This window comes from Teleopsis dalmanni, chromosome X (assembly GCF_002237135.1).
Source record: "Teleopsis dalmanni isolate 2A chromosome X, ASM223713v2, whole genome shotgun sequence".
NCBI classification, from domain to species: Eukaryota; Metazoa; Arthropoda; class Insecta; order Diptera; family Diopsidae; genus Teleopsis; species Teleopsis dalmanni.
The window spans coordinates 31,453,417-31,476,774 of NC_051848.1; the positions used below are offsets into that span (position 1 = coordinate 31,453,417).

General features: G+C 29.4%; 1 protein-coding gene across 1 annotated transcript in view; it reads right to left on the bottom strand.

Moving 5' to 3' along the window:
* Window positions 1–576: 576 nt before the first annotated feature.
* The window catches only part of LOC119689264 (transient receptor potential-gamma protein), a 38,780-nt gene continuing 15,998 nt past the window's right edge, over window positions 577–23,358 (bottom strand). Inside the window, exons 3-22 of the mRNA XM_038104056.1 lie at window positions 14,841–15,013; window positions 14,457–14,587; window positions 14,151–14,388; window positions 13,032–13,174; window positions 10,214–10,403; window positions 9,964–10,146; window positions 9,175–9,286; window positions 8,990–9,112; window positions 7,737–7,895; window positions 7,071–7,210; window positions 6,680–6,948; window positions 6,491–6,607; window positions 4,620–4,815; window positions 4,357–4,551; window positions 4,254–4,295; window positions 3,997–4,180; window positions 2,181–2,525; window positions 1,826–2,083; window positions 1,633–1,751; window positions 577–875 (exon numbers count right to left, since the gene is read on the bottom strand). Of these exons, the coding sequence (XP_037959984.1) occupies window positions 630–875; window positions 1,633–1,751; window positions 1,826–2,083; window positions 2,181–2,525; window positions 3,997–4,180; window positions 4,254–4,295; window positions 4,357–4,551; window positions 4,620–4,815; window positions 6,491–6,607; window positions 6,680–6,948; window positions 7,071–7,210; window positions 7,737–7,895; window positions 8,990–9,112; window positions 9,175–9,286; window positions 9,964–10,146; window positions 10,214–10,403; window positions 13,032–13,174; window positions 14,151–14,388; window positions 14,457–14,569 (3,372 nt within the window). The 5' untranslated portion in view covers window positions 14,570–14,587; window positions 14,841–15,013 and the 3' untranslated portion in view covers window positions 577–629. The remainder of the gene's footprint in view (window positions 876–1,632; window positions 1,752–1,825; window positions 2,084–2,180; window positions 2,526–3,996; window positions 4,181–4,253; window positions 4,296–4,356; window positions 4,552–4,619; window positions 4,816–6,490; window positions 6,608–6,679; window positions 6,949–7,070; window positions 7,211–7,736; window positions 7,896–8,989; window positions 9,113–9,174; window positions 9,287–9,963; window positions 10,147–10,213; window positions 10,404–13,031; window positions 13,175–14,150; window positions 14,389–14,456; window positions 14,588–14,840; window positions 15,014–23,358) is intronic.

Below are 23,358 nucleotides of genomic sequence, written 5' to 3' on the forward strand. Positions count from 1 at the left end.
CTAAGAACCCAGAGTATATAAATTGCTCCCAGTCTCAGACAACCCAACCTTTGCTAACCTAATTTGTACAGTCTGTGGTAAATAAAAAAAAAGGGAAAAACGAATATATAAAAGGAGAATTTGAAAAGAAGAGTTAATTTAAGTTATATCAAAAGCGTATACTAGTATATGAAATACTATATATACAAAAAAGATAATAGTATATTAATACATAATATATAATAATTGAATAATATTGATGTAATAACAAGAGAAAGAGTGAGGACTGTTTTTGTCTTAGATGAACTTTTCTATATCGTCCCAATAGAATTATTTACGAAATGCATAATTTTTTCGGTTTGAAAAACAGGAGTTGATATAGTTAATACATATGTAGGATCTCATGTTAATGGTTTATCAAATTTTTGTTGTTCTGATATGAATGTTTTCTTGTTTGTATTTTCTGATTTTATAACTTCTAAAGATATCCTGCCGATTTATTTATTTCACTAATTCTATTTATAATTTAAATTTATGCTACTCACTTTTAAAATTTTTTTTTACAATTATTGTAAATCAATTTATTGTTTTCAATTATTGAAATATTGTACACGCCATGGTGTATGAGTATTTCCAATTTGTTGATGTACTTAGCTGATGATACTTGTGGAGGCGTAACTACTGCTTATTAATGGTTCACGTGAATTGACGGATGTATTGGATGGATCCAAATGGTGTATCTCGCTGGACAGCGTAAATTCAGTAGATGTTTCCACAGAATCATGTTGACTCTGTGTTTGTTCGTGTCGTCGGGGTTTAGCTATGATTGTGGCATCTTTATTTTGAACACCACTATCGGCATTCGATGCTGGATAACTGGAAACGCGCTTAAGAAACTGTAAAACAATAAACACAGAATTATTTTTTGAAGTCTTTAAAAACACAATATTTTCATTGTGACTGAAAAAACAGAAACAATTAATATTAATTATAATGAAACAAAAAGACATTACTTAATTAACATCCTTTACCAGTGTACATATAGGAAAGGGTTAATAAGCAAAACAAAGTGTTCAAGATTTTCACTCAAAAAATATCTGCTTTTCTCCTTCGTCATTACTTGTATTAGACAAAAATTATTTCAGTAATTTTCCGATTATTGTAGTATTAATGGATTGTCTCCATTAATTGACTCATTATTCATATGTTTCATACAAAAACCTGATTTTAGCTGTTCTGAGAGTGAGTATGTAATGTGAATAGACCTTTAGCCTCCTTTTGTAAGACACATAAAATGTGTAGTTTGAATTGGCTGTAAGGGTTCCAATGATATTACTACCATTAATCGAGAGATCATACAATACCAATTAAAATTTTAAAAAAGTAAACTTTGTGAATGTTTTTTTCTGTATTTCGTTAGTAAAGGATATAATTTTTAATTTTATATTCCATATTTAAGAAAGAAAGTCAAGTAGCTAAGCGTTCTGAACATCAGTAGAACATATATAAGTAAATATTGATACCGAAGGAGTACCAACATAAAACTCTATAGGTGAAACTTGACCGAAGAATGAGTAGTTTATTTAATATGTAATAAAGTAAAATAAATACATAAATTACGACAATATTTAGATAAAATAATCAAGGACAAACCTTATCGTTAAGCGTATCAGTTCCATTGGCAGTAGAAATTGATTCAGTGACAGGGCAAATATTTTTGCTTGATGAAAACTTCTTGCGTTTCTTTTTCAAAGCAGCAATTGCTGTCAAACCTCACATAATAAAATTATATTATTAAAATAATGCATTTCCAATTCAATTATTCCAAATACTTTACAGTGCTTACCAGTTGTTGTATGGAAGAAATGTGTACTAACGCCGCCACTGTGCTCCTTCAAATTGTGAGCATTCGCTATGCTATTACTATTTGCAGTTTGCTCTGCGGTATTCAAGTCCCCATGATAATGTTGATTGGAATTTTGTGAATAGGTAACGCGTACTTGACCGTGCACCGGTGATGAATTGTTTGACGAATTACAAACTGAATCCTCGGATTTTGAACGTCCCAGCATTTTTGAAACATTTGCTGCATCAATCAGAGTTCCTTCAATATAAAAGAAAAGTACAGTATCTTTTTTGTTGGGTTCTTTTTATAAGAATCAAATCAATTGTAGATTCAATTATTTCTTTCTATAACTTACCCCAACGTTTCTTGTGACCTGCAATACGTTTATTGTATGGTTTTAGTGTGGACTTATTGTATTTGTTAGTAGTTTGTACTGCTGTTGTAAGTGGTGGAGATTCTTTCTCATTTAGATCATTGCAATTGCTATTCGAACAACAATTCGTTTGCTTTTTGTGCATGAAGTTAGGTGTAAAGAGGTTCGATAATGTTGACGTAAGTATTTCGTTCTGATTATCATAATTATCCAGTGACGTAGAAAATTCTGCAACTGGTGCCAGAGAACCTGTTGAGCCTGGTGGTGCAATATTAAAGCCTTTCATAAGGCGACGTTCTTTTTGACGGTTTTTCTTACCACCACCACCTGTGGGAACATCAAAATGATATGTTAGTAAGTAAGTAAGACTTTATTAATTTATAGCTATTGCAGATATGTTTTTGTAATACAATGATCCTAACAAAGATGCTATAATGATGAAGAAATTTAAAATTCAGAAAACCGTTAAAAAGGATATGAGAATTAGATACATAATGTATATAAAAATAATAATAAAAAAAAGAAAAAAGTATATTAATACCAATAACAGATATACATAATAGAAAATAGATATACATCAAAATGATATGTTAATTATATATTATTTCAAAATTTTAAAATAAAAGTACAAGGTAATAATAATTAATATATATAAAAATGATTGAAATGGACTTTCTATATAAATTTTATCCCCAAGACATTTTTTTGAATTCGTGTACAGATAATAGGATATGTAAGGATAAGGCCATATCCAGACAATAGTTTCAGTGAGAGAGTAAATTAAAGACAATTCGTATACGTTAGTTATTGCTCTCATTCAAATGAGACATAGTGTATTATGTTCATAGAAAAGCACATTTTTTACCTTTCTTTAAAGCATTGGTAAAAGATTTCTCATAGCTAAATAATCCAATAAAATATAGATCTCGTTAGATCGTTAGATATAGAACTAACGATTTTATAAATTTTTTTTTATTTTTTATCCTATTCGGCTATAGGTCATATCATGTTGTACAATAGTGACAACGATAGGCGGAGTATACAAAGAACGCTATTTTTAATTAAATAATGATTCCAATTTTCTAACAATTACTCTTAAGAAGGGTCGAAATTCAAAATAGATAGAAATAACAATGAGTTTTTTGAACGTGACAAGATTTATAGCCGAAAAGTATGAAAAGATAAAAAAGAAATATTTTCCAGATAGGTTGAAGAATAAATTTTATAAATCTTATCAAGGCTTTGAATAATAATACTGTGAGATTGAAAACCAGAGTGATTGGTCTTATCAGTAACTATACAACTATTTTTAAGTCTTAATTATTAATAAGTGATAACTGACTTTCCTCTCACAGAATCTCCAAACAACTTTTGCTTTAACTGTATTTTATATTTTCTTTTTTAATTATGAACTCTCAAATAGAGCCACTGCAAATTACCAACTAATCATTGGAATATCAGCATATATTCCAATCCATTTGAATGAAGTGGAATTAATTTTTTTCAAGAGATTTTTTTAAAACAATAAAGACTATCGGTATGGATTAAGGTTTTCGTCTTTCTTCTACAATAGAAGTATACTATATATAGAACTCTTATTATATTGTATTATAATTATATATAACATCTTATTAATATTATATGGAATTCTATATAAGTTAGATAAATACTTTAATTCCTACCGATAATATGCATTATTTTAAATATAATAAATAATATTTAGATTATTATGATAAATGTTAATCTCATTATTGTTTTCGTTCTAAAGTAATTAAGTTTAGTATGCATTCAAATTTACCTCCACCTTGTCCAGCTGTTACATTTGTATCCATGCCACTATTTTTCAATATTTCTACTAATTCACATCGGAATGCCGATATATCCTGTTTGATTTCATTGACATCATCTTCTGTGACTCCTTGAGATTCTGCCTTACGTTGCTCAACCGTCACATAGCGTCTCACCAAATTTCGCATTATTTGCTTTAAATAAAAAAATTTAAAAATAAAATACAATAAACATTATTAATTGTATTATTTATATATGTATAGGTACCTGATATTTGAAATCCCGATCACTAGCCTGTTGTGCCTTACGCTAATTTGGAATATACATTTTTGTATTATATTAAAACTATTAATACATTTTCTTAACTTACTCGTATCGTTTTTAAGTGTTCACGTCGTGCTGCCGATGATCCACTACAAAACACTCTTCTTACCCATTTGAAAGCATACCATATAGATTTCGGTGTGGGTATTATATTAAATGGTGGTGGACAGGTACCACCTTCCTCAAAATAACTTATCCAAAGTTTCGAACGCGCAAATTTCCATTCAACATCTGCACGTTCCTATAAAATTATATAGAATTAAGTTTAGATATCGAAAATGGAGAAAAATTTCGAATTTGTAAGCTTACCGAAATCAGCTGATATGAATGATTCATCATAGCAATTAAAAGATTTAACAATACCACAATGTTAATCACTGAATATGTGCCAAACATTAACATGCCCCAAAATCTCGTAAATATTTTTATGCCATCCAATTCAAAGCTATCTAAATCGATTAGACCAAAGACTGCCCAAAATAGGGTTTGAGTTGTTTCAAAAAGACTGTAAGTAAAGGTTTTTATTATTTTATGGAAAAATAATTATTTTTATTTATTATACCATATTTTGTTATTATACATATTTACTGAATATGAATACTTTTAAATAATAATTAATTATATTTTTATTTTATTTAAGGTACGGCACATTTTTCAGATATCTTTAATTGGAACCTTTATATGAGAATTCCTAAAAGAATTTATTGAAAATATTGTACCCATATCACCGGATCACCGATAATTTAAGATTTTTAAATAATTTGTTGGTTCCAATAAACATTGGTATAAGTTTTTATGGTTCTAGATTCAACTACTCACCCACTGTTTTTCATAAAAAATGTATACGTTAAAAACTGTCCAAAAAGTACCTCTAAAGGGAATACAAATATGTATATGAAAAAAAGTTCCAATCTTGTTCAATGTTTGTGAATTTAGAAGGCTAAGAAATTTTCTTAATCTTAGTTTCTAGAGTCCATGTAGGTTTGAAGTTTCAAAACTACCGAATTAGTTGCTGATACGGTCAAGAATACCCATCAGTGTAGCTGGGTATATTCATCGGGACTTATTTTCACCGCAAAAGCAACAAAAATATCTGCAATCTATTCTTTACAATATTTAAAAGACAAGAACAGGAAATTCGTGATTTTTTCCAATAATAAACTATTTTTCAGAGATTATTTATTTAATATCTAATACTTGGATTCCAGAATACATGCTTATTATGGAAAATTGAAGACCTGATAAAGGTTCTAGAAATTTTAATAGATATGCACTCTTATTCCTCTATTACAAAGCTGTAAATAATTCCTTTGATATAATAATTAAAGCACATAGGTTGCTACGGGGAGTGGTTTCCATATCGTCACAATTGTTTATTTATTAATACAAGTCTCAGCATATCATCTTGATTTTAAATGACCATCTACTTCAACAGTTCTCTCCATGTAGTAGTTGAACAAAAGTAAAACGGAAAATTGCTCTTTCTAACCATTGCTTCCTTATGTATATAATATGTTATTTATTATGTTGACAGGTTTCGAACAGTAGTGAATTGTAACAACAATATTTTTGTTTATTTATAATTAATTGAATTTTTGGCTGATCACACAGCAGTGTTTGGAGTATTGCCATCATAAGTGGTTTGGGAATTATTTTTTATATTTAATATTTCATTATTAAAAATAGATAAAAATTTTGTTCTTACAATTTACTACTATACGAAACCTCTCTATTAAATTCAATTATTTTTTATTAAACAAAATCATCACTAATCATTAAAATTAAATTTAATATTATTTATTATGTACAAAAATAAATTATTATTTTCAACAAAATAAATATGAAATAAATTTTTAATGTTTAGTGATAGTAAAATATAACTGCTGTGTTATTAAAATTAAAATATATAATAACATATATAACAATTTAAAATATTAATTAAATAAAATAATAAAAATATAAATTTAACTAGAAAAAAAAATTTTATAAATCAACATCTACCATTGCAAACACTTTTGGACACATATTAACTATAGATACTGAATAGATTATATTTTGTTATGTATATTATATTTTCAATATATATTCCAAAATTGTTAAGTATTGTTTTATATTATCAATTTTTAAAATATAATTTTAAGTACATGGAATATAATTTGTAAAAAATATATTTTATTTACTTGGAAAATCGACGCCAGACGATGCAAGCATTTGGATCTGTGGTACCATTTAGACTAAGCAGCACATTTGTTGGTGACACCTCAGGGCAACGTTTTTTCTCCAGATCAGCATAATACCTATAATTTGAATAAATTGATTCATAAAAATAAAATGTAAATATAATTTTTAATTTTAAATAAAATTCTTACCAAAGTAATTGGTTTAAACCGCTTCCAAATGCGAACAAAACTAAAACATACAAAAAGAAAAATTTCATAATATCCATAACCATACGGGACAGTGACACCTGCAGTGGCCCCAAATGTGGATTTACTGAAAATATGTATACCAGTTTGAGGCTACTGAAAATGTTTGCCGCACTAAAAAGCCCTTCCGAAATGAGCATTGGATCCCAAGTGTCCCAACGCTCACGCGGTAAATCTGTGGCGTATGGATTGGTGATCATTTCTTTTTGCACCTTTAACAAAAACAAAAAAATTAAAACAATTGAAAGAAAAACAAATAAATTTTATTTTATTTTTTTTAATATTATAAAAATTTTTATTTCTTATACAAAATATTGTATAAAAAATTTTGTACCTGAAAAAATGACACCACGCGTAATGCTACCGTGGCAACATATAATGAATTGGTGACGAAGTCGATAACATTCCACATATCATTGAGATATTCTTGCAGTCCAACATCCCACAGTTGTTTCACTTCACTCCAAATAAGTCCTAAATATAAAATCAAGATAATTCAATTTATTTCTTTAAAATCTTAAATAAGTATTATGGTCTTGTACTGATGGAGAAATGATGTGGTGGATTATAGAATGCAGAGGGCCATAAATTATTTACAGTGCTACATTTTCACCTACAAATAAGGTGACCTAAAAAATAAAATGATGTCAACCATCACATTAATTATTACCGACTTTATAAATGGATAAGTAGAGCAAGTGGGGTGAATAGTAGTACCCCAAAAGAAACAAACACAGTGGGGAAGCTAAGACCAATATTTGAGTAAAGAACTAAGAAAAGAGGACGAAAAGCGGTTATTGAAATGAAAATATTATAGCGTAATTGTTAAAATTGAAAATTATTTTCAAAGTTCATTCCAGATTGTAGTTGTAAAAAGTATTGTTCAAGAAGTCGAAGAAGAAAAAGATTTCATAGATATAAGGGTTGTCTGATAAAATCATATATTATTTCTATTTTAATGTATAAATTATAGTAAAACAAATCTTCATTTTAAACTTACCGCTAACCCAAGCCAAAATAAGCCATTCGATAAATGTGGGCTTAGCACCCCGTTTTGTGGGTAGCTCTTCAACCTGCGATAATAAATTGCTATGTGAGTCATTCCAAAACCAACCACCGATAAAAGTTTCGATTCGTTGAGATGCTAACATCAACAAGACTAGAAAAATAAAAATAAAATTTATTTGAATTAATTTTAAATTAAATTTATTTTAATTAAATTTAAATAAAAATAATATTATTTCAATTTGGATAAATCCCTAGTTAATTAAAGAAAATATATGTATATAGATTTCTTCATAACTTAACAAATATTAAGTTATTTAGTCTACAAAATATTAGACTTGTAACTTTAATAATTATAATAAGAGCATTTTATTATCTATTGATGTTGGTTTAAGTCAGATAACATATTCACTAGAGATAAAATTTAGAGTAAATGGCTACGATCGATGAGCAAAGTATAGTCGGTCAGAAAATTTGATCACACATTTTTCGGAAGAGCTTATTTAAAATTTGATAGTTCGGTTTGAATTAAAAGTGGTAATAATATACTGACTAAACCGATCAATATACCAACTTCAGATACATATATCAGTTATATGTACCAGTTCTAAATGTGGACCTCATCTTATTTTAAACGGAAATCTAAAATTTCATTTGAAAACTGAAATATATTAACATTTTCCTTCTTGGGTTAGTGAGAAACAAATATTTGTCAATAACTTATTTTTGGTCTTTTGTAATGATATCGATATTTCAGACATTTCAGGAATACCCATTTCCAGCCTAATAACTAAACACTCGCATAAGCGTTAGATACATAGTTTCGTGTAAGTAATATACATATAGCGTAATCTCTATACTGTATCATGTTTTTTTTGTATACTGATAAGATGTTTTTATTTCTGGTCTTCTAGTCTTTAAAGGTATATTTCTCTATTGCTGGTCTAGTTGTTAGGTGCTTACGATTTCCCAATTTATAATGGATATATGATAAGAGACTTATTATCATTCTGTACATATGTATGTGTATAAATTTGTGAGAAAATACTTTGTCAAAAGAACTACACATATATCCTGAGAAGCTTATATTGTATGTATTTTTAGTTCCAGAACACTGGGAGAGCCAGCATAAACGACATTTGCTTTTAAAACCGCTGTTTGTTGGAAAGTATACTGTATATTTAAATATTTTAAATATTAAAAAGTAATTCCTAATAATATAATAATTAAAACTAAAAAGATACTTACATAAAAACGTAAAATAAGATGCACTATGACAAATAAATTTAATGAACGGTTTCCGCATTGTCTGTCCAATACTTGAATAAGGAGCTAGTATATATGCTAATGAAAATATCGGGAACATTATACCTATAGGGAATTAATTATATTAAAGTCGCTCCAAAAGTAGATTTTAATGCTAATATATTTACCAATACGAATGATATCGACTGCTTGTAATGCCATATTTTTACGACGAAATCCAGGTAAACCCTCATACCAGATGCTTGCCAATAATTGTTGTACATTTGAATGAGCAACGAACTAAAAAAATATATAAAAATTATTTTATTATTTTTTATGATTACGAAAATTTACATAAAACGTTAAGATACTATCAATAAAATTTAATCTCAATATTTTCTGCCTTAATACAAAAATTATTTCCACTGTATATACCATGAATCATCCTTATAACATAGGTACATATGCCAAACCAAGAGGACTGACCGCACAAAGTTGAAGAAAACATAAAACGTTGTTCATATACTAGACCAAGAGGATCATACCGACTTGAAGAAAATATACATCACTTCTTCACTTGAGGAAAAGTGTACCCAATTGACAAAACTAAAATCTTGACGATCTTTCTAATTAAAAAGAATGACACTTTTTCGTCTAAGATGAGCAATAACCCTTAAAGTCAAAAACAGTTTCCTTCTCACAACCACCATTATGAGAAAAGTTAATATGGGGCAGATCAAGCCTCATTTAATATCTTCGAGAAAAACATCATAAGTCATTTTGGAATTAAAAATTAAATTGATTGCTCTAATTATAATCTCTATTTAGTATAAATATAAATATAGGGCACATAAGTACAGTAGTATCATCTTAAAATCTTTTCTGTTTAGAATCAAAATAATCGGTTATCAAAAATTAATATTTCTCATAATTTAATCAACTTATAAATCCGGTATTATTTTAAATTATATTTATACCTTCTTTTGTCGAAGTTTAATAGCTAATTTTAAACGATTCAAGTGCATGCGTTCACCATGTTCATAGACTGGACCGGTGGGATCATGATTAAGTAGTATTTCCAATTCATGCGACGTGCGTGTATGGTCTAATAATGCTGTAGCAAAATCCTGGCATTGTTTGCGTAATTCCTGGTACTCATTCTACATATTATTAGAAAAAAATATTCTTGAGTTATTTTTTTTTATAATGTATAAATTATTATTGTACCTTAAATTCATGCTCTAAAAAACTTAAACGCCTCAATTCCCATGATAATTCAAAGGCTGTTAAAATAGGATCTTTAGAGGATAAAGCTATTAAACTAGGACTAGCTAATGCTCGATAAGCATTAATACGTGAACGTGAATGACGAAGTGAATCCTCTTGACGAGACTGTACACATTCATCACAACCACATCTAAAAAATAGCAGAAAGTAAGAAATTTAAAAATTTTAATAAATATACTATATAATATTGTTGCGAAGATACAATTCGATTTTAGTTAACTGAGATAATTTTGAATTATGTCAGTTAGATAGTAAATAAGTTTTTTTAATGGAGTTGGTTAATTTTAGGAGAATAAAGTAGTTGATTATTTTAAGGAATAAAGTTGTGTGTTTTTCAGAATATAAATAACGGTTATAATTAATACAAGTTTAACATTATTCACTTATCAGGATCCAGTGTTATCGAACGAAGCGTTAGAATAAACGTAACATTGGTGTCAGAAGTGGGATCCTGATAAATAAAATGGTTAAGCTTGGACAGTTAACCGTAGTGCAATTAAAGCGGCAACTGGAGAAGCTGGGGCTTAGCACAGGTGGTGTTAAGACGGAGTTGCAAGTAAGGCTGCGTGAGGCTTTAAAGGCGAGCGGTATAAATGCGGAAGTGGAAGAATTCCCTGAAGAGATAATTGTAGCGGGAGAAGTTAAACAGGTGGGTAATAGTGAAATGATGGAGCTTATGATGAAGATGATGCAGCAGATGAAGGAACATGCAGAGCAGACTTCCACTGAGCTTAAGAAAAACGCAGAGCAGATTTTCTGTGAATTCAAAGATTTAAAACAAGAGTTGTGGCAACTTGTCGGGATAACAGCAGAGGCGCAAGAAAAGTTGTCGAAAAGGGTTGATGAAACAAACCAGAATATTCAAGTCTTTAATGAGGTGTACCAGTTAGAAAATCGATTGGATGATTTGTCGTCGAATCGTCATTCGTTAGCGAGTGTTCGCCGGACTGGGGAAGTAAAATTAAAACCACCGGTGTTTGGTGGAACCGCGATGTTTGAAGTTTTCCAGTTACAGTTCGAGACTACTGCTGTTGCAAATCGTTGGGGTGAAGATGAGAAAACGGCAGCGCTGATTGTGGCATTAAAGGGCTGCACGGCAGAGGTGCTACAACAGATTCCTGATACGGCACGTAGGAATTACCATGAGTTAATTGGCTTATTAAATCGTAGGTATGGCAGCAATTTTATGTCACCCCTACGCAGAGTAGAACTGAAGGCAAGAGTAGAACGGGTTGGCGAGAGTCTTCAGGAATATTCCGCGGATATCGAACGTTTATGCAATTTAGCGTATATTGGCAGTTCTAGTGACTTCATTAAAAAAAATAAAATTGATGTTTTTATTGATGGCATACGTGATCCAGAAACCAGACGGCAGGTGGTAATGTTTCCAAAGCTAACTTACGCTGAAACAGTTGGCAGTGCGTTAACGTACGAGGCTGCCGGTATAATGTGTTGCTTTACAGCAAAAGTACGGAAAATGGAAACTGGAGTGGCAGAAAGAAAGACAAGAAGGAAGGCAAAAGAAAAGACAGAAATGAAGGCAGGAAGAAAGACAAAAAAGAAGACAAGAAAGGAGGTAAAAAGAAATAGAGGAAAGAGAAGAAAAGAAAGAAGGATAAAAGAGAAAACAAGAAATAAGATAAGAGGGAGAAGAAGACTGATTCAAATAATGAATAGGGAAAAAAGAAACAGAAAAAAGAGAAGAAAGAAAAGGAGGAAAGACTATTTCGGTTTATATAGTTATGATTTTGTGTTAATCGGCTTTGGTATAGCTGAATCAGTTGAAATTAACATCTGCTTGGACGACCAAGAATCCCCATATGTTATATATGTTGAGGGTATTCCATTTGAAGTAGATTTTATGATTGCCCATGGAATTACGTTGGACTTAGGACAACGTATCCTACGGAGCGCGGTAATGGAATGTCCATTGAATACTGGCAGTGAGCATTGCGATAGGATGAGACAGGTTCGATTGAATCGACGACGACGAATACCGGCAAATTCAGAAGCGATTGTATGGGGAACACTAGACGCGAATAAAAGGACGAACAGATGCTGGATTGTAGAAGCCATGGAAAATGTCGGAGTCGATAATATCGTACTTGCACGAACTTTGGTGCATCCGTTCAGGATTAATCAGGAAATCAAATATGATGCGGAGACCGCAGAGGACTTGTTGGTCGCGAATAAGTTGTCTTATAAAGATATACCGTTAAACGTTGATGCCGACCTCACAGATGATAAGAACGTGACAATTGATGGAAATGTCTTGTTTCATGAGGATACCACAGATGACGTATTGGCTACGGGTAGTGAATTTATTGCTGATGTCAGGGATGCCTTGTTCGTTTCGGACATAACAAATAACGAAGATCTAAGATGAAAGTAGTTCATTTGGAACGGTTGGCGCGTTGTCATGAAGATATGGTGACACTTGTTCGGGACGAACAAGTTTAGGTGGAGGGCAATGTTGCGAAGATACAATTCGATTTAAGTTAACTGAGATAATTTTGAATTATGTCAGTTAGATAGTAAATAAGTTTTTTTAATGGAGTTGGTTAATTTTAGGAGAATAAAGTAGTTGATTATTTTAAGGAATAAAGTTGTGTGTTTTTCAGAATATAAATAACGGTTATAATTAATACAAGTTTAACATTATTCACTTATCAGGATCCAGTGTTATCGAACGAAGCGTTAGAATAAACGTAACAATATTAACGAATATATATATAATTTTAAATAGTTGTGTTATTACCTCACATCATGTGGCATTGGTAAAACAGCCCCTCTATCAAGTAAGATTTTGATGATCTCATAATTATCACGATGAGCTGCTAATATAAGAGGTGTTATATCTGGTGTAAATGTTGATGTTTCTTCCGCAGTTGACTCCCAACACTAGAATTAAATTATTTCAATTTCTTTATTAACAATTTATTTATTTAATAACATATAATACATATAATACATTTGCACAAAAAAAATAGTACTCTTTAAATCTTCTTTAATAAAATATAATTCCAAAAATTCTGTAGAACAGATAATTGCATAAGTATAGATAATTAATTAAAGATTGCAGAAAAAAACTAATTTTCTAATCCAAAAAATCTCGGATCGCAATCATAAGAAAATAATAAATGTCTGCGAAACATACGTTATTGGACCCGAATAAGAAAGGTCGGCAACCTTATAAATATACCGAAATAGAGAAAACAATATGCAGAAATCGAAAAAAATTTGTAATTATAAATATAAAGATAATTTAAACAATGTAGTTTTATGTTATATGCTTACCAATATTCGAGGTCGAATTGGCAAATAAAGAAGAAGAAGAAGCATATACAGAAATGAAATAAGAGAGTTACATCTACACATCTAATAAGTACCTAATAAATAGAGTTTTTTAAATATAGATATATAGCTGGAGCTAATCCCTCATAAATCTACTAAAACACACATTGTATAGCAGACCTATAGAAAGTAGGTGAAAGGTGAATGATGGTATAAATTGATTAAGCAGGTTAAGACTAAGAAGATCACTCATGCTATGACATATAATAATAATTAAAAATAAATCAATTTAATCTCATTTCACAATGTTAAAGTGAACTATATTCAATATTCTTTTCAATTCAAATCTATTTAAACTTATAGGTATATTGACAAAATTGCCTTCGTCACTGGTCGATCTCCTTATTACCAGTATACTCGTATATACCATACTATATACGAACAAATGAAAACCCACTTTACTTTTTGAGAATAAAATAAATTAATATTTTAATTGTTATTTTTATAACTTATTACAGTAGAAGGAGAACACTTTTTTTTTATAATAGTTACACATTATATTGTGCACCGAGTGTATACTTACATGATTTCCCTCACTTTGAAATGTTATATTTTCATGATCCAAAAGAACTTCCACAGCTTCAACAAACTCTTCTGATATTGAATGTAACAGTGCGTCCTTTGTGTCAACATTATAGTTAATTAAGAGCTCTACCATTTCTAAATTTTCATTATCAATGGCCATGAGCAGTGCAGTACGACCAAGTGGATCAACACAATTCACATTGATATAATCGGTATCCTGAGCTTTTTGTAACATTCTATATAAATAAAATATAAATTAAATATATATACATATGTATAGGAAAAAAAATTAATTACTAGTTACCTTCTTGTACCGGCCATATCACCACGTTCAACAGCCAACAAAAACTTCTTTTCTTCTAAGGTCAACTGTCGTATCTCTTGATGCGGTCTTATAATATTCTCCTCCTCCATCATGCCGTGTATGCTATGTCTCTATAAAGAAAACCACATATGTACCAGTGTGAATAAAAAATTTAAAAAAAAAATTAATATTTATTTCTTTATATTTTTTCTACAACTTTTAATAAAAACAAATTTTTCAATTAGTGTTAAATTAATTGTTATGTACAAAGTACAATCATTGTTAATTCCCATACGCAAAGCCGCCTGCACACACTCTGCCATTTACATTCATAAATAAATAAATATTTTTTAATTTTGCGGAGACGTGTACTCTTCCATTTACCTTGACCTTTTTAGCCGGTTCTATTTGAACAGTAACATGTCCATTGCTATCAAAGGCGCCATTCTTTTTTTCACTGCCATCCACATCTGTACCATTCTTGATTTTATTTAAAATGGGAGCCAGTACAGATTTTCGACGTGCCGGACTGACAAAGTGCAATTTTTTTCCTTCGTCTGAAATAAAAAATAGATAAAATATAAAATTTTTCATCTGATGAAAGCCGTACTGCAAATATGTTAATAAACAATAATTATTAATGTTTTTTTCAATATTTCAGGTTTTTATCGTATTAAATTAAGAATTGGAGATTCTTAGAAGACTCTCTGGTCAATTTTAAATAGAAATGTTAATCATCATGAATACTTTTACATTGTGTAAATTAGCAACAAATTTGTTAGAGAGAGAGAGAGAGAGAAAGAGAGAGAGAGAGAGAGTATGAAAAAAAATATATATATATCAATAAAAAATCAATACAAACTGCAATATCTCAATATATTATTGCAAGAATATTCATTAGTTATTTAATGTTAAAAGTTTTCGCCGACTCTTATGATGAAAAGAAACTATTTAAAAGTTAGTAGAGTTCGAATAGAAATGAAGAGATAACAACAAAAATTTAAGTTAATTTATTGAAAATTGACTGACCATACAACGATGTTACGAGTATTGTCACGTACTCATCATCAGTGTTCCTAAGAAATATTCGGATTGATTTATACTCCGTATATAATTTATTTGGACTGCAACGTTTGCAGCAACGTTTGCGGACAATTCCTATATTGACGACTACCCCTTAGTATTCTTAAATTATTTATGGAACACTGCAAAGATTATGGTAGTAAAATTATAATTAAAAAAACAGTAGAACTCCCTATTAAGTTTTAGTTTAACTACACTCAATGTATGTTTAGGCATACATCCAACATTATTGGGGCTGCAAAGTATTGAACTAGTGATGATGTAATGACGATGATTAGGATTTATTGTATATTTTACCACAAAAACTTTTACATTTAATATATTGCATATGAGTTTTGAAGACTTACATAACAGCAAAATAAAACCTTCATTAAAAATTCCTTCATGAGAGTTTCGTATTTTGAGCTTCATATCTTGGATTATACTACAGTGCTTCAGAGTATATTTAATGCGTTTCAGTTGGATGATTGCGAGAGCACATATTCATATGTCAATTTCAACACTCCCATTCGGAGATATTTATTGCCTATATTGCATCCAAGTCTTCGGTAATAATTTTTTTGTTTTCATCTTTGAACTTATGATCTGGGTCAAACACCTACGCACATAACCTCTCCTCTTCTAAACTATATATAAAATTGTCTACACTGTATCAGAGTTCATAAAACTAATATTCTTGGGTTTTGTAATCAAATGTAGAATTGTCTTTATAGAAAATAATTTTTAGTGCTTTATTAAAGCTTATTAAAGTGTTCTGCTTGCACTATTATAATTCAAGTAATATAAAAACTATGGTAGTTCTATTGTCTAATTGTTTACTATTTCATATATAGAATTGTTATAAGATATGAAGATACATTTGAACAAACCATTTTAGTGTTAGATGGTTGTTAATATTTTCGTTAAGGATTTTTATGCCTTTAAATAAAGAAAAGACTTACATTAATTGTTTTAACTTTAAAAATATTTTGTGTGCTTTTAAGTACCACAAACCTATTTTGTTTTCATTCTTCATTAATCTTATTGATAATATATTTTATTTTTCTATTAATAAAGTCACACAAAAGTGTAATGTTCTTAATATTATTAAACCATTTATTATGATAAAAAAATTAATTAAAATTCTCGTATTTTTTGCTATAAAAATCCCTAAGGTAAGCAATTGTTGGTAAATGTTAATTTTGAGCTGATAGTCCTCATAATTATAACTCTCTAAGCAGGTTTCTTGAGGACATCACTTCAGTTTGTTTAATATTAGTGTTTGGAGAGTTTTTATTGTATTAGTAGATAATCCAAGCATTATTAACAGTTCTGTCGACTGTAAAGAAGTCAATTCTCTCAAAAAAAAGTAACGATTATTGAACAGTTCAGATCCGATATCGAGTCAATACAAATCATTGTATAGATTGGAGTGTCTCAGAAACAAATACATACATTTATAATTTTTTTGAAGAAATATAAAAATACGGTGATAATGTTTTATTTATATATTTGAGAACCATACAAAAATAAAATAATGCAATTTTACCAAAATTAGTGTAGTTTTGGTAGATTGGAAACCGCAAATGTCAGGCGGGGCCCTCCATGGGCCGTGCTTTGGACAGCATTGGTTTAAGAGAATAAAAGCAATCCAAAAAATGGGTGCTTAAAATAAAAAGTAACAACTAAAGTGGCATTTATTAAACGATGTAAACCCCTAGAGGATACATATCGTTAGAAAACTTTTGTTAATTCAATAATGATGGTTCTACTTCATTTTAGCTGGACACAAAAATTGATAGGCGATTAAAAATATTATAGTATCTCCTAATAAAATTTCATATTTGAAATTATTGAAATTATTTTATTTAAAAAATACAAAGTTGTATATATGTATATAAAACACATATTCGATCTATTCTAATATATGAATGTGAGGTATGACTTCAAGGTGCTGCTAACTACAAACATCTAGTAATATTTTAAAAACGGATTATATGAAAAATACTTAATCTGATCTTAGCTTAAGACTTATACAAAAGCTGATTTAACTTTGACCTTAAAGAGCTGCTCGACAAAGAGATAGTTATACGTAATGCAAGATCGCAACATTTGAGATAGCTTGGTATATCAAGAATATGAGTGCTACAAACCTGCAAAATATTCCTAAAATACTTAAAATCATAAAATACTAAAAGGATAGCAATACGAATATAACCTAAAATCTATTTCCGTCCAAAGCTATTAAGTCAGACCTATAAAGCAAATACTGCGAAACATTTAATCTATGGAAGGTTGTAACGCTTTGGAATAAAAAGAAAAAGACAAATTAAGATCAACAAATATATCATATATTATGTTATACGTTATAAGTAATTTTTTTTTTTTTCATTAATATTACAACTATCATAGATACCTAGTAATACTTTTAACAAATGAATTTTGGATGTTTAAGTCATCTTAAATCATATTTATAATAACATGTTAATAATATTAATATAACATGTTAAAGAAAAGAATTCAACTTAAATTAATATTTAATATTTAAGTAGTTTGGAAGTGTGCTACTTAGACGTTTTTTCTACCCTAGTTCCAAGGCAGGAAGTCTTCAAAATATTTGATAAAAATTTTTGACTATTTTATTAAAAATTGAGTACACAAAATTACTGCACACAGTAAACTGTTTTACTGTGAGAAGTTACTTTGAAAATAGGTCTATAGGAATGACTGGAAAACACTGTACTCCATTTCTTATCAGACTATTATAAGTTTTCGCAGACATAAAGAAAGTAGTAAACATACAAAAGACAAATCAGATTTATTATTTTTGTATTAATGGAAGTTTTTATCTTTTCTTTTATCCAGATTTTTGTTATCCAGATTAATATATTCACCGAACTTGTAGAAATTATTAGATAAAAATGAATACTATAACACCCAATTAATTGCATTATCCTTTTCTTTGTCATTAATTTAGACTACTATGAAGTGTATTAAAGTCCCTAGTTCCTAAATGCAACTATTAGTTCTGTACACAATACTTAAGTAAAAATATTGATAGGCGTGAATATATGTAGACTCACATTTAGCACCCAAAATATGCTGAGCTAATCGCACAATAGGCCCACTAAACGTGCGCATGTATAACAAACCCGCAATTTTTAACACACAACGATTAGTTAGTTACATATGCATACATTTGGTACTAGTACTCGCACATGAAGGTATATGCATATGAGCGAGTGTGGTTTATATGCGAGTGCGCTTTTATATTACAACGAATATATGTAAATGCACACACCCACTAACAGCGAGTATTACATTTTAAAGGCAATTTTAGTAGTTGCATACACAAATCTGGGTCAATTATTGCATTCTTTTATGCTTCATAGTGCAATTCTGTGAGAATGGTGTCAGTTTTTTGGCATTTAATTTCAAATGACATTGAGTTCATTATTCATTCAATTAAAAGTAACAACAACAAAATTAGAGTAAATTTATTAAAAAAAATTCAAAAGGACTTAACACATGTATGACCTTTGTTGAATTTTCTTTTTGATTAAACGTTTTTGATACAAAATTTAAATTTTTGGCTAAAATTTAAAAGAATATTCTCGAATCTTAAAAAAGTTAAATATCATTTTTAAACAAAAAACTTTATTGTTACCTGAATGTCTTAGAACTTAGAAACCCTAGAAAATGAATCCCATTAAGTGCATTAAACAAATATATGGATGCTCACACAAGAAGGCACCAAATGTTGTTAAATTATAAGAAAATTTAACATTAATGACGTTTTCTGTGACAATAAATAAAAGCTGTTACTCCCCAAGATGAGATGCAGATGCAGAAGTTGTGGAAACCCGCAGGAGAATGAAACTATAATACATTTTCTCTGTGAATCCCCGACTTTGGCGTCCAGAAGATATAGGTTCTTAGGAAAATCCTTCTTTGATAGTTTATCAGACTGTTCATCGGTGAAGATTAAATTACCAAAACTCGACGGGATAAATTTAGTCTCTACTATTCTATACTAGGGTCCCTGTGAGGAATGTGGTAGCATAACGGCGAAAAATCGCTAATTGAGCCACATGGAAGTTATCTAATGGCCTGCTACTGCAACCAACCAATCGAAAATAACTTTTTAATTTTATAGTCTTATGGTATTAATCTATAAAATACAATAGCCATAACATTGCCTGTAGTAATTGTTAAAATTATGCTTATTATGTTTAGAAATAAATATTGTCTAGAAGAAAGTTTCCTTACAGTCCTGACAGTTACAGCCAAACATGAGATGGGCGTAATGCTTCACATCGAAATTGATTTTTTGATTTTATAATTAATACTATAAAATTCAATTTCCATAACATCACCTGTATTTATTGTCAAAATTACGCTTAATAATTTTTTTCATCGGCCTATTATAAGTACTTTAGAAAATGGAGAGAAATAAATATTGTCTAGACGAAAGTTTCCTTACAGTCCTGACAGTTACACCCAAACATGGGATTGATGCTTCAACCGAATTTGACTTTTTGATTTTATAATTAATACTATAAAATTTAATTTCCATAACATCACCGGTATTAATTGTCAAAAATATGCTCAATAATGTTTTTCATCGTCCTATTGTAAATACTTGTGAAAATGAAAAAGAAATAAATAACATCTAGAAGAAAATTTCTTCGTAGCGCTGACTGTTATGGCGGAGGTAAGCTTATTAGGTCCTTTTCATTTGGAAGACGGAAAATTCAACAATAAGTTAGTGTTGTTCTCTGTATTAACACGCTCTTTCTCAGTAAAACCTATTTAATATAATTCCTCCGAACTTTTGTGTTGATTCAGTGCTCACTATTATGGTAATAGATACCATGATGCAGTATATAAGAGCAGTCAAAATAATAACATCTATACAGAAGAGTCCAAAGACCTTAGAATCGATTAAAAAGGTTTTGTTAACATTTTATTGGAATAAGTGCTATATACTTGCCATCGAATCAAACAATCAATATTGATTACTATACAGGCTTATTAAACATTTTAAATGAAAATGTCTGCAGGAAAAAAATAATACACGGGTGATACACATAGGTTATTATCATCCTGGCAAAATTGTAAATATTTTAAAACACATTGCTTTCACAGCCAACATTATAACTAGAATTAACTATTTCATTGAAACTAATCCACGAAGGAAGTTGAAGGAATTTTATTTTACGGAAATATTTTGAGAAACGTTTAAATATGTATATATATGCATTAAATTTTTTTATTTATTTATTATTATATTATTATTTTATATTAAATTAAAAGTAGTATTCAATACTTAACAAAAAGGAATTTATTCCAACTGGTTAGCCTTTAGTTCAGATTTTTTACTAATGAATCACATTCATATAATTAACTTGATTTGTATTTATATATATATAATACATAATATGTGTAGTTATATATATTTATAATGCATTTTATATTAAAGTTCTAACTTGCACCAAAAAACTATTCCAACTAATTTATAGTAATTTTGACATTATATTTTGTGGTCAACTTTTATTAATTAGATTAATCAAAATCAACCAGAGAGCTAATATATCATGACCTCATATTATGTTTCAATAATAGAACCGAAGTTTTTTGGCTTAGGAATTTTTATTTAAAAATAAACAATATTTCAAGAATTTTATTTGAATAAACACACGAAAAATTCATTTTCAACCTACAGACTTACCTTTAGGGTGTTCTGAGCAGAGAAAACCCTTCATAAAAATTTTTAATATCTAATAATATATGCATACGAGTATAATAATACTGTTTAACATAAGCTATTCATATTTTTGATTTATGTTAAGATACTATCATTAACTATCATCCATATCTTCCCATGGAGCGCAGGTATAGTAAGATGTAAGATACTTTCAATAGGATTAATTGTTTAATGTGATAATAATAATCAATTTATTTTTTAAAATCATTGTAGAACTTTTTGTAATTACAAATTCTTGTAAATATTTTTATGATAAATTTATTATATATGTATATAATGTTAGTGGCTAAAATTTGATTCGCGATTTTAGTACTCTAGGATATGGCCTAATGTCTCTAACTGCTGTTTTTACTGATCTTTAAATAGTGTGTAATTTATTGAGGATGTCGTATATTTATCATAGAGTTATTTTACATTGGATCCAAATCTTCTTCTCTTGAGTATTTTTCTGAAGTCTGCGAACAGATAGTAACGCTAAATTTTTAATCTGGTAAATACCGTGGATGTGAAAGCAACTTAAAACGTAATTCGAGCAATTTGGTCACGATTTGTGACACAGTGTATTATATTGTTAAAAATGGAGTTTTTTCTTGTACATATGGAACTGTTGTTTCGCGATTTTCTCCTTAAAACTCACCAGTTAGGTCATGTAGCATTCAATATTGATAGTCTGACATTTTTAAGGCAGTCAATGAGCGCCATAACTTTGCCAGCTGTCTTTTGCGTCAGCTCGGCTGACTACTGATTTAACTCTAGAGTGTAGTGGTGGATCTCAGTTCATTCCTTGTCACAAACTAATGCAAAAAATCTGTTTTTATGTCGCTTCAACAGCTACACACAGTTCTTAGACTCACTGATACGTTGTTTTTGTGGTCAACTATCATTAAACATTTCCCATAATCAAGAGCTAAAGCAAAATAAATCCACCGTGTTCATTTTAAATCTCTAAGGTGTCAGCCATCTCCTACGATTCCACATCATGGTTTGCTGAAACGATTTTCTGGACTTCTTTAATGTTTTTCACTGTCATCATTACTTTTGAGTACGTTCTGTATCATTATTGTTTGTATGGCCGCGTTTTGCAGTCAGTAAACCACTTCTCTACCATTTGTTCGATAAAATAAAGTTCGGGTAGTACTTACATATAAAGCCAAAATTTTGTTGGCACGGTATTTTTTCCTATCACAAAGCAATGATAAATCAAAACACAATTGCTTCGAATCCATTGCTTTGAAAATATGAAAGTGTCATCAAATATTTAAACGTCACTAAATTTAGACAGGTATCATTTCTAAGTTGACACTTTATATGGATTTTTCATTAGTGTGTCATCTCATGTACTTATCATCCAATGTTGTAAATGTAATCTATTATATATTTTTCGTAAGCCTACAATTCGTTAATCGAATTTCGTAATCAATTCAAAGTACCTTCCTTGAAGTTATAGTTTCGGGGACAGAAAAATGCCTTACGAAGTCATGTTAGGTAAGTAAATTCAGTACATAATTAATCGATCATATTTATCATAAATCCTATAATGAATCCAAAATACCTTCCTTGAAGTTATAGTTTCGTGGACAGAAAAAAACCTTATCTAATCATATCAGGTGATGCTTATATCAGGCGATGACTATATATAACAAATTTTTAGTACTGCAGGACGCACAAAAAAACTACAAAAATAACCGACATTTAAACATTATATAGCAGATCGTGCTTAAATCTTGCACACTAACAAAACACAATGTTACCAACTCATGAAAAAAAAATCGTGGCATTATCCTTAGAGCGTGTTTAAAAATTCTGTGTACTTTTTACACTGATAACATGTAAAATATATAAATTTCGATTTAAATTTATATGAAAGTCGTATAATAGCTATATCAGTAACTATAATTTACATAACTCTTTCATTCAACTTTTTAAATATTTTAATTTCTAATATTTATGCAAAAGACCAATTAAGCCATTTGCAGAAGTACAAAAATAACATTTTCTAAATAAATTCTCATGGCATTCGACCTCTTTGATTATGTTAAGTACATTGAACTCAATAAGTTCAACCGTCACTAC